This window comes from Sparus aurata, chromosome 24 (genome assembly GCF_900880675.1).
Source record: "Sparus aurata chromosome 24, fSpaAur1.1, whole genome shotgun sequence".
Classification (NCBI taxonomy): Eukaryota; Metazoa; Chordata; class Actinopteri; order Spariformes; family Sparidae; genus Sparus; species Sparus aurata.
The window spans coordinates 11,710,817-11,725,741 of record NC_044210.1 but is presented as its reverse complement, the minus strand read 5'-3'; the positions used below and the strand labels follow the sequence as shown (position 1 = coordinate 11,725,741).

General features: G+C 40.8%; 2 protein-coding genes across 3 annotated transcripts in view; both read right to left on the bottom strand.

The window, feature by feature from the left end:
• Window positions 1-14,925, bottom strand: part of LOC115576575 (OX-2 membrane glycoprotein-like) — a 65,720-nt gene that overhangs the window by 50,552 nt on the left and 243 nt on the right. The window lies entirely within an intron of this gene.
• On the bottom strand, window positions 199-3,844 carry LOC115576577 (uncharacterized). Its single transcript, XM_030409105.1, has 6 exons — window positions 3,748-3,844; window positions 2,995-3,333; window positions 2,591-2,896; window positions 2,385-2,514; window positions 2,203-2,268; window positions 199-2,114 (listed from the first exon to the last, which is right to left on the bottom strand). Exons 1-6 carry the CDS (start codon window positions 3,800-3,802, stop codon window positions 1,994-1,996), a joined length of 1,017 nt encoding a protein of 338 aa, XP_030264965.1. The 5' UTR covers window positions 3,803-3,844; the 3' UTR covers window positions 199-1,993.

Here is a 14,925-nt window from a genome sequence, read left to right as displayed (position 1 = left end):
AATTGGAGCAGTACTAGCAGTAACTAGATTATCTCAGATTGCTGTCTGTTCTGTTAAGACAGAAATTAGTTAAATAACGTTGTAGATAATACAAAGAACATATTGATTTATAAGAAACATTGATTTGTTTCATTATTTTTGCACATCACTTCAACGCAGCACTTTCACACATTTATTAATATTCAGTGAAGACTGTAATTTCATCAAGATTCAGTTCATTTATAAAACAAAAATACAAAACCAGCAGTACAGTTACATACATTTCATTTGAACAAGTGTAAAATATATCACAGATGTTACAAAACACTGATAACTGTGGAGCTGTGACATGTTATCTCACTAAACTAATGATGGAGCGACTTAAACAGACAAAGTCACTGAGAGACTGAGGTTGTCTGACGCGCTTCCTAAAAAAAGGTCATTGATATTCGAAAATAAGTTTCAACTCATGATAAAATGCACAAACTCATAATCAAAATACACCGACCCAGCCCCCCCCCCCCGACAATGAGAGATGAACAGCTGCCTATATTAACTAATAAACCCGCCCACATCCACGTCACCCACTAGCCCCCTACTCAATATGACGACATAAAAAAATATCAAAACCAAAACACACAGCAAAAGATAACAATATCCCTTCACCTTGTAACTAATAGAAAAACACCTACCAATTCATTTGTGGCTCCTACAAATGACCACAGCTGCAAACTTAGGACACAATTTAGTTCAACAGAACATCGTTTTTGTGACCTGTTGTTGATATCGTTAAACACAATTCATTATTGATATTCAGGATGTTAACAGTCTCATTTGACATTAAACAAACTGATTTAACGGAGCATACAAATAACATTAAAAAACATAAAAAAATACAAATTAAAAACAAGTAACAAGAGTTAAGTTAAGTAGGCTAAAATAGAAAAAGTTTTAAAAGAGACCAGATTAGAAAATAAAAGTCACAGTGCAGTTCAGACCTTTAAAATTGCTTCAGTGAAAAGCAGCTGCAAACAGAAAGGTCTTCAGTGTTGATTTAAACGAGGTGAGACTCAGAGCAGACCTGCAGTTTTCAGAGTTTGTTCCAGATCTGTGATTCATAATAACTGAACACTGCTTCTCCATGTTTAGTTCTGACTCTGGAGACTAAAAGCAGACGAGTACCTGACGACCTCAGAGGTCTGGACGCTTCATAACGTGGCAGCAGGTCAGAAGTGTATTTTGTATTTTGGCCTGAAACCATTCAGTGCTTCATAAACCAACAGCAGGAGTTTTAAATCTATTCTCTGACAAAGAGAAAGCCAGTGTAAAGATGTGAGAACTGGAGTGATGTGATCTACTGTTTTGGTTCCTGTTTGGACTCGAGCAGCAGCGTTCAGAATCAGCAGCAGCTGTCTGATGAGTTCTTTTAGAGAGTCCTGTAAAGACACCGTTACAGTAGTCGAGTCCTCTGAGGATAAATGTACAGACAAGTTTGTCCAAATCCTGCTGAGACATAAGTCCATTTATCCTGGATATATTCCTAAGGTGACAATAAGATGACTTTGTCACAGTCTTAGTGTGGCTGCTGTTAGTCGTTCTTCTTGGCTCCAAAAACAATTATTTCACTCACTGCACATGATGCAATGTGTGAGTTACAAAATACAGAAAAACTGTTGCATTGTCCTTAAAGTTGAATCATTCCTGTACAGATGTTCCAGTTCTCTCCACAGTCAGGTGTGAGCATCTGTATCCACATCTGACTACAGAAGTGTTTAAATCACTAACTCATTAATTCTGTACCTGTGATTTTCCATCATTATATATCAAATACAGGTGTGTTCGCTTCTTTACTCAGACCTGAAGACGACCACCTGTGGTCAACAAATTATATCAGTCACATCCACATTCATGTCCATAAATGCAGCACGCCAAATGTTGTAACTGATCTTACACAAATGTCACCGTATTTTAGGGAAGTTTTCGTTTTGCCACCAGTCTTGTGGGTTATTTTGTATCAAAATAGTTTTCGGCAAATTTCAGGCGATGGTTCTGAGCTTTCACCTCCTTCCCTTTTCTCAGGTGGCGTCCGTTTCCTTAAGTTCTCGTTATCTTGATGCATGACAGGTGTTTTGGTCCTTCAGTGAAAAACAACATGTGAGTCAATTTCATCAGTCTGAAGCAACAACAAACTTTTACAAATGAGAAATCAATAAAGGATCTTACTCTTGAGTGTGTTCAGTTGTTTCTCGTGGTGTCATCATGATCTCTTCAGAGTCTCTTTGTGTCCGACTGAAGGATGAAGAAAAGTCAATGATGAATCTTTTACTTACTGGTGTGGTTGAAAAGGTTGAATCAATCATTACCAAATTAAATGAGACAAATGATGAGTTAAAGTTAAGAATGACCTGTTCATATGTCTTCGTATCAGCAGGACTGTGATGACTGCTGCTGCAACAAAACAGAAGGGCAGCACCACTGACAGTGTAGTGATGATGGTGAAACGTTTGATCTCACTCCCAGAATCCTCATGAAAACCTGTCAGATAAACAGAAGACATGAGTTTAAAGTTCTCATCATTCTATAAATCAGTGTGTGTGGAAGTGTTCCTCACCTTCAGCAGACTGTTTGACTTCAGCAGGAATCATCCTGACCTCCTCTTTCTGAGGAGCAGAGAGCACTCGCACTGCACATCTAACCTCTGTGTCCATGTGATGGAGAAGAGTCAGCACAGCTGTAGAGGTGACAGTGACTGTACCGTTGGTGTTGTTCACACTGACGGAGCTGTTTCCAGGAAAGTGGACGTTGTCTCTCAGGACAGTTAATGTCACTGTGGGAGCAGGTCGACCTGTGGCCGAGCAGGACACCACTGTCTCCTCAGAGCCTGATTCTCTCACATGGAGAACGGGTTCATGCAGCTCTGAACACAAAAGATATCACATGAACTAAATGTTGTTAGTGGTGAGGATGAAGACACAATGCAGCAGCATGCTTTGTGTGAAGTTGGTTGGTTCTTACCGTAGACTTGGAGGCAGGTTCTACCAGTGAGAGCACCTTCAGGGTCGGCGTTGAACAAACAGAGATAGCAGCCTTCATCTTCCTCTGTCACGTTTCTGATGAAGATGGAGCTGCTCTGCAGTCCAGCATCTGTAAACCCTACTTTATCTTTAAAGGCATGATTCACTTTTTGACCATATCTAGTAGTGTAAGAAGCAAGTGTCTCCTCTCTGTCAGGTAAAACTTTGTGCCAGGTGACCTGAACAACATCTTTAGACTGCAGCAGCTGACACCTGAAACCAGCTTCTTCTCCGACAGCTGCAGTCACAGTCCTCCGTGTTCGTATCAGATCTGTTAGACCTGCAGGACATGACAGATTATTAGTACTGTGATCGTGGTTGGTGGGTTTTGTCTTTAAAATGTGACATAAAACATGAATTATAAGTCACGTGTGAAGCCAGAAAAAGACTATAACCTGAAAATGTGTTTATATTCACAAGAAGGATCACAGAAGGACATTTAGTCTCAAAAATCTTCCTGCATGTTCTACATTAAAAGAGCATCTTGTAACATTATGTTGGAGAACAAACAATGATATGAGCACAATGAATGGATGAATGAGTAAGTGAAGGAAATGGATGCAGACCACGTGTTGGCAGCAAATCTCACTCTGGCAGAAACAAAGAGCAGTCAGCAGTCTCACAGCTGTGCTTTCAGTTTAAGAGCAAGAAGTTTCTCAGCTGTATAAAAATGACTGTATCGTCTCTTTCTTACCGTTCTGTAAGAGTCCAAACACACAAAGTAAATGTAGAACTGCACTGAGCGCCATCTCTGCTGCTGACTGCAGGCATATCTACCGCCAAAATGTGCTTGAAAGCGAAGGTTACAGTTAAAGGAGGCGGAGCTTCACTGACTAATGTAGTGAAATCTGACACTTGGGGAGGAACAATGTGATCCATCTGATGCTGCAACAAGCTGCTGATCATTTACTTCACTGTGTCATCCAACATGTTATTAATGATGACAATCAGACACATTGTCTCTGAGCAGAGTTCGGTTTTATATCATTTCCTCCTCAAGTCCATCTCAGGTTTGTTGCTGCTCTGTGTGCACAATGTGCAGCAGATCACATTCACATGGTCCAGTGTGTCAGAAGTGTGCCAAACACAGTTTCAGTTATTCAGTGGTTCCTTTGGTGCAGTTGTCCCTGAGGTCTGATCAGAACCAGTACATCACACTGGGTGTATTACAAATGTTTTCCTTTCGATCTTCATGTTGAGACATGAACTTGACAGATATCACTTCCTGACTTCACTCAAGTTATCAGTGTTTCACTTGGTGTCACTATAATCTGGGACAGAGTCAGAGAGTGAAGAGACGAATGTGACTCAACACGACGTGAAACTTAAAAACATTACCTACAATAGTTCATACAGTTATTAGACGAGAGTCATGGATGAAAAAACCCTGAAAAGTGTTCTTCAGGGTGCCTTTTTTTTTTCACCCCTCAAACATCCTGAGTTTGTCACTGTGGACACAATACAAGATGTAGTTAGAAAGATCAACATAATCCAGGGCAACAGAAACATCAGGCAGACACAGAAACACTTTTTTGTCTTTAAATCACATTTTAATAAGGTGTGCAAAACGTACAAATATACAGAAAAAAGTGAAATGATAATGCATTTAAAACATTTCAATTAAAAGAGGATGAAATTACAAAGAAAGCCAATAAACATATTGCACAGGTTCATTATAAAGTGTTTGACTGAGATCAACAGATGGAAGCAAAACAATACAATGAATGTTTCTAACATGTGTCAGGGTAGAAGAATAAAGACACACATCAAACATTAAAGTGCAAAAAACGTAATAACCTTCACTCACCAAACATTTGTCTCTATATAATATGTCTCATTTAAACTTTATATATATTAAAAGCTCTACAGTAGACGATGATCCAGGTCATCATTTTGAAATAAGATAAAAAATGCTTCATGTGACACGTTTATAGATCCATTATTCAAGCAAAACATTAAATTGTGTAACATAACTTGGTCAGAGGAACTTGGACTCATGATATTTAGTGTCGTCTCTCTTTTCCAGATGATACTATCAGCTGCAGTCTCTGACATCACTGCCTCCTACAGGACATTTCCTTCTTTCTAACTCCATCACTGAAACACATCAGCTTGTAACGCTGGTATTCAGCCTGAAGCAAACATTTACTATTGCACTGTGTTGCATTCACTGTAACTCTTAATAACAGTGAAGTGAACTGTATAAAAGTCCACTTGTGATTAAATCAGCTGTCTGTGTGACCGCCACAGTCCTGTACTGGAGGATTCTCTGTCGTTAACTATGGTAGTCAAGTTTTTAGTTGATTCCTCTTGTTGAAAACCCTCATTTTTTTTCCAGTAGATGTCTGCGGTCTTATTAACTTGTTCTCTTCCTGCATTAAAGGCATTTTCATCCTTCAAATAACATCAAGACATTGTTCAGTTTCTACATGACTGCAGCAAGTAAACAGAAGCAGAGAGAAAAGTGAGCGATAACAGACAGAAAAACACGTGTTCACTCCTGAAATAAAATACAAAATCAGTCAATTTCTAAATCTGTCTGAACAATGTTAAATGAATTCGCTGACTCTAAACACATAATGCTCCATAAAGAGTTCAGTGCATCACAATTGGCTTCATTAATAAATACAATGGCTTTGAAAAGTCAAAAACAGAGTGAAGACTAAATCATGTTTAAATGAAGCAATACACTAAAAATGACTAGATTGTCTTACTCATAAATGTTTTTGTCAGTTTTTTGCGGGGTCTTCATAAGACAAACACAACACGAGGGCCAAAGTCTCATCACTGCTTTGAATTATCAAGTAAAAAATCTTTGCTCAGTACATTTGAACCTTTCTTAGACTTTACAGCCATGAGAGTCAGCTGATCATCGGTTATTATGTTGGCTGAAAAATCCATGTCGTGCATCTCTAAAACATACAGGATGGTAATTGTTCATCTGGATGCAACAGTGAACTGGTGTAAAAATAAAAAAACATATTAATGATGTTACAAATAGGACTGTCAGTTTAACGCGTTAATTAGATTAATTAATTACACAGCAAATTAACACGTTATGAAAATTAACGCAATTAATTCTGAGATTCTGAGTGGCAATTCAATGCACGAGCATTTTAAATTTGGCCCATTGAATGATCCGTATGCTACTTGGCAGTGGCACATTACGGTAGCCATAGACATATGTCTTAGAGTTTAGATCGGGCCCAAAATATGAAGCCCGACCAAACACGAGCCCGTGCACGTTGTGTCCGAACCCGGCCCGCCCCGACACATTAACTGTAATTATGAGCCCGAGCCCGATTTAAACCCATAGCCGGTCTTAACATAGAGGCATAGGTAGGCGGTTGCTTGGGGCCCCTCCACCAGCGGTTGTAGGGGGGGGCCCCCTCCAACCTCCAGAAAAAAAAAAAAAAGGAAAATAAGAAATGTATCATCTACACACTTCAAAAACGTGGTAATTGTTATTAATATGTAATTCGTTCTTTAGAAAAACGTTTAAGTATTAGTTAAAATGTCAAATTCATGAGTATCTGTCCCATATACACCCCCTACTTTCACAATGAAATGGACTAGTCCGTGACGGACTGCAAAAGATGAACACAAACAAAAAACACTCCAGTCCAGTTGGTGGCGGTAATGCACCGTTTGCCAACCGCCAATAAACCACACAGAAGGAGAAGAAGAAGAAGAAGCAGAAGATGTAAACAAACAGACAAGGAGTTAAAGCTAAAATGAAACGAAACTACCCGAGCGGTTCGAATAAACGGAAAAAGGAAAAAGACGCGGAGAAATATATAGCAAAGCTGACAAACTATTTTACCACTGCTGTTACCGGGGATACAGTCGTCCACGTCCAAACGGTTGGATATGCCGGCGCCGCAACAGCAGCAGCAGCCGCTAACGTTAGCTGTGTCTGGCGTTGACACAGACAAGTTGTCCAGTGATGGCCATTTTGACAGCGATGATGACGATGATGATGACAATGGTGGGTTCTGGTGAGTCAACCTAGTTCTGCCAGTTATAGCCCTAGCCCTAGCTGTGCTAATCCTGCTGCCACCAACCAAAGCACTCTAGACTTACTAACAGGTGACCCGGCTCTCTGGCCTAAGAAGCTCACGGCTGAGGAGCGATGTTCCAGTGTTCGCAAAGGTCCCATACAAATTAGTGTGGAATTCCCCAAAAATCATGAGGGTCGGAGATTTACTACACTGCATGAAAAGTGGGATTTTCGTCAGTATGCGGCACTGTAGATTGACGTGGAATTTCAGGTTTGCGACTGCACGCGGCTATTTGCAGGCAACACCGAAAACTGCCGTGAATTGTCAGAAATTGACGTGGGCCTTGCTTGGCAGTTGTCCCCCGATGACCCCCCTCCCCCTGATTCTAGAGGAGGCTTTAACATGTAAATGAAAATGCTGTGAGCTATACAAATGCAAATCAGGGTAGCAGGGGGAGTTTTTACCCCAGGTGACCTTTTTCTAAAAGTGTTAACTTCATTTTAAGAAAATCTCTGGTATAAATAGATGAGGCTCAGTATTGCCTAATTATAGACCCTTATATTTTAGCTTGAATTGATTTATTGAATGAAAGTATGCTAGATTAATTACTGTGTATGTCATTAGCAATGGCCAATGTTATGTAAAAAAGGTTTTTTATTCTTGTTTTCTCTCTCTCTCGCTCTCCTGGGAACAAGTTAAAGATAAAACACCAGTTGTTAAGAAGTTAAAATTTGCATAAAATATTTTGAGATAACTGTTAAAATGTATAAGTATTTCTATAATATCATGGGTTCTGAATGTTTTAAAAGAAGTTGAAAAGTAATTCTTATAGCGTGTGAGAGTTCATGACCTTTAAGAGTTTTTACACTTCCGGGTAGACAGGAGCGTGAGTGACGAGGAAGAAGGAGAGGAGAGTTAATGGCGTCGAGCAGCTGACAGTGGACTGTGTGTGCCATCAGTGTCGTGTTTTATCACTAACAGACTGTGAACTGTTGTCGGACGACGTGCTGTGAGTGTGTGAGTTGGACTCTCCATCGCAGTCGAAGTGTTTGTGTTTTATTGGACACGAAGCAAGTTCGGCTAAGCTAGCTAGCAGGAGCTAGGCTAGCGGCACGGCCATTGTCGAGAGGAGGCCTGCGCGGACGGGAGGAGATTTGCCCCGTCGTCACGGAGAGTGTCGCCAACGGATGGAGCTTCGCTGCCGCAGAGGGACACGGAGGTTTATCGCTGCCAGCATTTTGTTTTCACAGACTAACCTCGCCTCACAACAAAGCCGTGACCTCCTGTTAGCTCGGAGCTATGTCTGCAAGTCCAGATTAACATGATGCCGATAATGACGCCATTGTGTGTAAGTAACTGTTTTCTCCCTAGTTTAATTTTACTGTGACTTTAGTTTCTTTATTCATACCAGTATTTTTAATTGTTTTCCAGCTGCCTGTAAGACATTATTAGATTAGATCCGTTTTTGGTCAATGTGACTATTATTCTATTAAATAATAGATGTGCTGTATCCATACGCAGTGCATCGCGCAGTACTGATCGTCTTTATTGATTGTTTTTACAGCTGCTGGAAGCGAGACAGAGTGCTAGGTGAGGATGAGGTGGACCTTTCGAAGTGCGCCACCATGGACCTGATGTCTGAGGAGGAAGACGGCACAAGATGGCGGGGTGTCTGGATGGATTGTGCGACCTCCGTCCTTTCGCAGCCGGGAGCTGACCGAGCTCTGCGCCACACTGCAGTCACACGAGAGGCGATTCCGAAGTACAGAGCAGCACCACAGACGTCTGCATAACAGACACTTCGCGGTGCTGCAGGATTTTGGGCTTCTCGTGAGCTTCCCGTTTGTTGTGTGGGCAGATTATGCTTTGTACATAGTTGTGGTGTGATTGTGTTTGTGCTAATAAAACTCTTTCTTTGAATAAACAACACCTTCCTGGCAAATGTTCCTTTCCTCAATTAATTCATTCATGTCCTTGATTATATCATAAATATAAATGAACATATATTTTTTATTTATTTATTCTTACTGGGGTTTACATTTATAATGGCCCAGGGTGACCAATCACGAGTGATTTTGCTTGTTTATGAGTAGTGGTTTCATCCAATACTGAGTGAAGATATTCAAGCCAGCCCACACATTCTCTGGTTTCGCTGCTATTCATATGCAAATTGGAGCCATTTGCACCTCTGGGAGCTCCACATACGTCATGGTTCCTTTACTCCAGTATGTGGCTCAGATGAAGTGCCGAAAATTAGGGAGATTTCCAGGCGTTTACGGGGACGAAAATCCCACTTTTCATGCAGTGTAGTAATAACTACTACATCCAAATGAAAAACAGGGAGAAGCTTAATAGGACGTGGCTTATCTACAGTGAATCAGGGGACTGTGTTATGTGCTTTTGTTGCCGACTTTTAGAAATAAACAGTGCTGGTTAACCTGGAATTTTTGCAAGGACAGTCGTTTTCTTATTGTCCATCATGGGTAACTATTAACCTGTGTACTATTAGCTTGTCTTCGTTCTCTGTCTTCATTTTGGAGTAAAGAAGTGTATGCAGGGTTTAGGGCCCCCATACATACCTTCGCCTTGGGCCCCCAAATTGCTAAATCCGGCACTGTTTAAACCCGACATTTTTTAAATACGTGGGTTGTTATAACTGACGTTCTCAAGCTCCTTGTTGCACTTACAATCAGTGACGCCGGTAACGCGTTACTCTAATCTGACCACTTTTTTTTAAGTAATGAGTAATCTAATTTGGTAATATTTCCAAACCAGTAATCAGATTAAAGCTGCTAATTCAAGACACTGTGCGTTACTATTATTTTTGTCATTTTCCTTTGTAAAAATATATATTTTGCTTTCTTCTTGTGTCTCGAGGAGTGACGTCTCGTGCGCGAGAAGTCACGTTTTCAGCACGAGGACACTCACTCACGTGTAACACCGCGCAGCGACGCAAGCATCTTGGAAGGAGGAGAGAGATCCGCGTTTTCTAGCTGGAAATACAGTCATTATTTTGAGTTATTAAAAAAACACCCACACACACAGTGGCGGTTCTAGACCAGTTTTCATAAGGGGGCCAGGTTGGGGCCGGCTTTTTTGTTAGGGGGCACATACAACCCGGAAAAAAGGATAAATCTCTCATTCAGACAAAGCAGTGTTTACAATTTCAGCAATTTTGATTGGGTAGTAAACTGCTGAGACACTTTATTTCTGCCTTTCCCTTCAGAACAAAATCATTGCAAGAAATCTGTCATAGTATTATTGATGCAGACTCCCTGTCGGGGGGGCCACAGGGGGGTCCAGACTCAGAGTTACGGGGGCAGTGAATCTAAACTCTAATATGTCTATGACGGTAGCACAGAGGAACTTGTCTGGACGTATTCGTCACTTCCCACCTGCGTTGCTAGTCAAAGCAGGGTTACAACACACCCTGGACACGAGTCAGGGGAGGAGGCGAGCACATCATTATAGGGCCTTTGAACGGCAAGTTTATTTATAAAAAGAACGAAGATGGGACTATCAACAAGAACGCGGTGATTTGTAGCTTTTGTAAAAAAAGAATTCGCCTATCACCGAAGCTGCTCCGGCTTGACTTATCATTTAAACGCTAAACACGTTGGGATAAAGAGTCTACTTAAGTGCCTATTTGAGATTCAGCCTTAATTTATTTCTAAATTTTATTTATATAAGTGTATTTGTATTGCATTTTTGAATAATGCACCTGGCCTTATTGGTTTGCTGGGATGTGCTTAACCATTTTCTTCTAAATTTCATTTATGAAACGCACTTCACCAATAAAATGTGGATTTCTTCTTCTCTTCTCTTCTCTTCTTAGTGTATTCAATAGATTAGTCCTGCAATACAATTTTGTAATGTCCTAGAATTTGAATTCTTTATTGGTGTACCTTTAGATTAACTTTTTTAATCGCCTGACAGCCCTAGTTACAAAACACTTGTTAGAGTGTAAAGTCACTTAAAAAAGAGAAATCCACATGCCAAATGTTTCAGTGATCTTACACAGGTCTATTTCAGGCCAGTTTTCCTTCTGCCATCAGTCTTGTGGGTCACTTTGTGTCACCAAATAGTTGTTGGCGAGTGCCGGTCGATGGTTCTGGGCTGTCACTTACTTTACCTTTCTCAGCTGATTGTTGCCTTAAGTTCTCGTTATCTTAATGCATCAAATGTGTTCTGATCCTTCAGTGAAAAACAACATATGAGTCAATTTCATCAGTCTGAAGCAAGAAAAAATAATTTACAAGTGAGAATCAATAAAGGATCTTACTCTCGAGTGTGTGCAGTTGTTTCTCGTGGTGTCATTAGCTCCTCAGAGTCTCCGACTGAAGGATGAAGAAAAGTCAATGGTGAACAAAAATATATAAATCTTCTACTTACTGGTGTGGTTGAAAAGGTCAAGTCAATCATTACCAAATTAAATGAGACAAATGATGAGTTGAAGTTAAGAATTACCTGTTCACATGTCTTCGTATCAGCAGGACTGTGATGACTGCTGCTGCTGCAACACAACAGACGACCAGCACCACAAACAATGTAGTGATGTTCTTGTTCCCAGAATCCTCTTGGAAACCTGTCAGATAAACAGAAGACATGAGTTTAAAGTTGTCATCATTCTATAAATCAGTGTGTGTGGAAGTGTTCCTCACCTTCAGCAGACTGTTTGACTTCAGCAGGAATCATCCTGACCTCCTCTTTCTGAGGAGCAGAGAGCACTCGCACTGCACATCTAACCTCTGTGTCCATGTGATGGAGACGAGTCAGCACAGCTGTAGAGGTGACAGTGACTGTACCGTTGGTGTTGTTCACACTGACGGAGCTGTTTCCAGGAAAGTGGACGTTGTCTCTCAGGACAGTTAATGTCACTGTGGGAGCAGGTCGACCTGTGGCCTGATTCTCTCACATGGAGAACGGGTTCATGCAGCTCTGAACACAAAAGATATGTAAAAATGTCACATTCATGATGTCGAAGCAAAAACATCAACATATGATTTAACACTTTCTGTCCCGTATGGTGAGATGAACATAATGAACAGTGAAAATGATTAAAGTCATAATTCTCTGCATGTAGTGTTCTTTGTATTGTACAACAGAAATGACTTTACTTTACCGTAGACTTGTAGGCAGGTTGTAGCCTTTAGATCATCACCAGGATCAATGTTGAACAAACAGAGATAGCAGCCTTCATCTTCCTCTGTCACGTTTCTGATGAAGATGGAGCTGTTCTGCAGTCCAGCATCTGTAAACCCTACTTTATCTTTAAAGGCAGGATTCACTCTTTGACCATATCTACTAGTGTAAGCAGCAAGTGTTTCCTCTCTGTCAGGTAAAACTTTGTGCCAGGTGACCTGAACAACATCTTTAGACTGCAGCAGCTCACACCTGAAACCAGCTTCTTCTCCAGCAGCTGCCATCACAGTCCTCCGTGTTCGTATCAGATCTGTCAGACCTGCAGGACATGACAGATTATTAGTACTGTGATTATGGTTGGTGGTTTTTGTCTTTAGAAATGTGACATAAAACATGAAATATAAGTCATGTGTGAAGCCAGAAAAAGACTGTTAAATGAGCATCACAACAAGGAGCACCATGGGTGCAGATCCCAGGGGGGGACAAGGGGGACATGTCTCCCCCAATCTCTCTATAAAAGCAAGGAATCTCTGTCTGTCTGTGTGTGTGTGTCTCAAATATCTCTGCAGATCAGGATCAGACTGACTTGAGATTTTCAACATGGCTGCTGCATGGTTTAAGGGTATCCATTGTCGGATTTGTTTGGACTACAATGATACCGTTGATAAATGATTTCATAAATGATTTAACAATTCCGCTAGCATTGTCAACCATAGCCACCATAGCCATGTGCGCACCAGAGCCAATCACTGCAGAGCTCATCCCCACAACACACCTTAAAAAACAAGCGGATTAATACCTGAAGCGGGGCGAGCCGGACCGGGATTTTACCGGTGGTTCAGTCTCATTCTGTGTATCTAAACTGACTGTTGTGGATTAATGAGACTGAACAAGTCCGGACCGAGTCTGTTCCGGTCTGAGGGGATCCGGATACGCGAGGACAACAGACTGGAATCGGAATCTGTGGATGTTCGTGTGGAGCTAGCTGCTAGCCCACCCACACGGCCCACCACCTGAGTCGACTGATGCACAGACGCGTCCAAAACCAGATTTATGATAAATAATGTCCGCCACGCTTTTTCGCGAACATCGCTGTCACGTTTGCTTTGTGTCTGGTGCAGTTAGAAACGGTAAAAACAGGCTTTTCTCACAAAAGTGTCCACAAGCAGCAAGTGTTTGCAAGCAAAAAAACACGTTGTTATTGGTGGAAAAAGGCGCTGCACCAACCAAACATAAAATTATATGGCTAAACACGTGATTTGGTTGCTGAGGAACAGGGGGAAGAGTGACAGCAGCAGTGACGGTGACAGAGACAGCGAGTTTTTAGAGTTGAGAGATTTGTGACATATAGCATGTTTGGAGTGTATAGTTAGTGTGTTATGTAGTGTTTGGTGTCGTGTGTTTAGTGTGTAGTTAAGTCGTTTTTTTGTGTTGTGAGTTAGAACAACGAGGAGACTGCTGAATGTGGAGCAGGCACGAGAGCTGAGGGAGGCCTGAGCCTGAGGCATTGCCTGCATTTAAATGTAAATAGTTACATATAATTTTGAAAAATTTAAAAACTTATGCACAAATTTAGCAGACAATTTATTTTTGCATTAGAAGTAATAAAAATGGTTTGTTAAACATATTTGTGGTTTTCACAGTAAAAATCGAACTTTTTCTACCCTGATCTTATGTTTTTTGTGATTTAGGTCCATTGTGTTCATACAGTATGTCAAAATAAAAAAACGGCCAATTATATCCCTGACGTCCCACCTTCAAACACAGCCTCATTTGGCCATCCATGAAAACGCTACTTAACCTCCCACTTTTCTATAGGAATACATGCTTCCTACAGGCAATGCACTAGTTTCTGAAAAACATGAATTGTCCCCCCCAATAAAAATACCATAAATTATTCAAAATTGAACAAATGTATTTTCAGACTTGATCATTAAATCATCATCATTAAAAACCTGATCAGTTAATTTACACAACTTGGTTGGGGCCTCATATTTTGATACTCCTCCATATCAATTCGTCATGCATAAAGTAGTCCCATACACTGGGAGAAAAGGAAGATGGTGAGAAGAATCGGGGATCTGGGAGGGTTGGAGGGAGGCGAAAGATGAGAACACGGGTAGACATTACATGCCTGAGAGCCTTAAAATTATGATTTACTAATATAACAGTTAAGTAAGCAGTGATACGCACTGTTGGCTGTTTAGGACAAATAAACAAGAAAGGTAAGCACAATAAATGATTCCCTGTGCAGTGCTTTCTGAATGATATGGTGAGCCTCTACGAAGTTGTGATTTATGGTGGCATGGTATGAGTTGCATATGGGCAAAAAAAAACAAAACAACTTTTGTATAGCGCCCAATCCTGACATCAGATCTGCACCCCTGAGGAGCACAGAAGTACATTCAGCTTCAAAAGTCGTCCTGCATGTTCTACATAAAAAGAGCATCTTGTAACATGATGTTGGACAACAAACACTGATATGAGCACAATGAATGAATGAGTAAGTAAGTTAACCCTTTAACGCCTACTGTCGCGAATTCGCCTCAAACCGCTTAAGAATGCAGCTGAGATAGTGCATGTGTTCCCTTGCACCATACCCAAATTTATAACTATTCTATGTGCTACAGTCAAATTAATTATCTCCACTTAATTTACCACTCTGCTTGAAAACAAAAACACAAATAATTATTTTTTTAACATAATTGCATATAAATTCAGGCGTCAAG

What these genes read in the sequence shown, in the direction of transcription:
- LOC115576577 (XM_030409105.1), bottom strand. Translation starts at nt 3,802, where the DNA reads ATGGCGCTCAGTGCAGTTCTACATTTACTTTGTGTGTTTGGACTCTTA. An exon ending in ATACGAAGACATATGAACAG is followed by an intron (nt 2,269 to 2,384) that starts GTCATTCTTAAC and finishes TTCATCCTTCAG; the next exon opens with TCGGACACAAAGAGACTCTG. An exon ending in ACAACTGAACACACTCAAGA is followed by an intron (nt 2,115 to 2,202) that starts GTAAGATCCTTT and finishes TTTTCACTGAAG; the next exon opens with GACCAAAACACCTGTCATGC.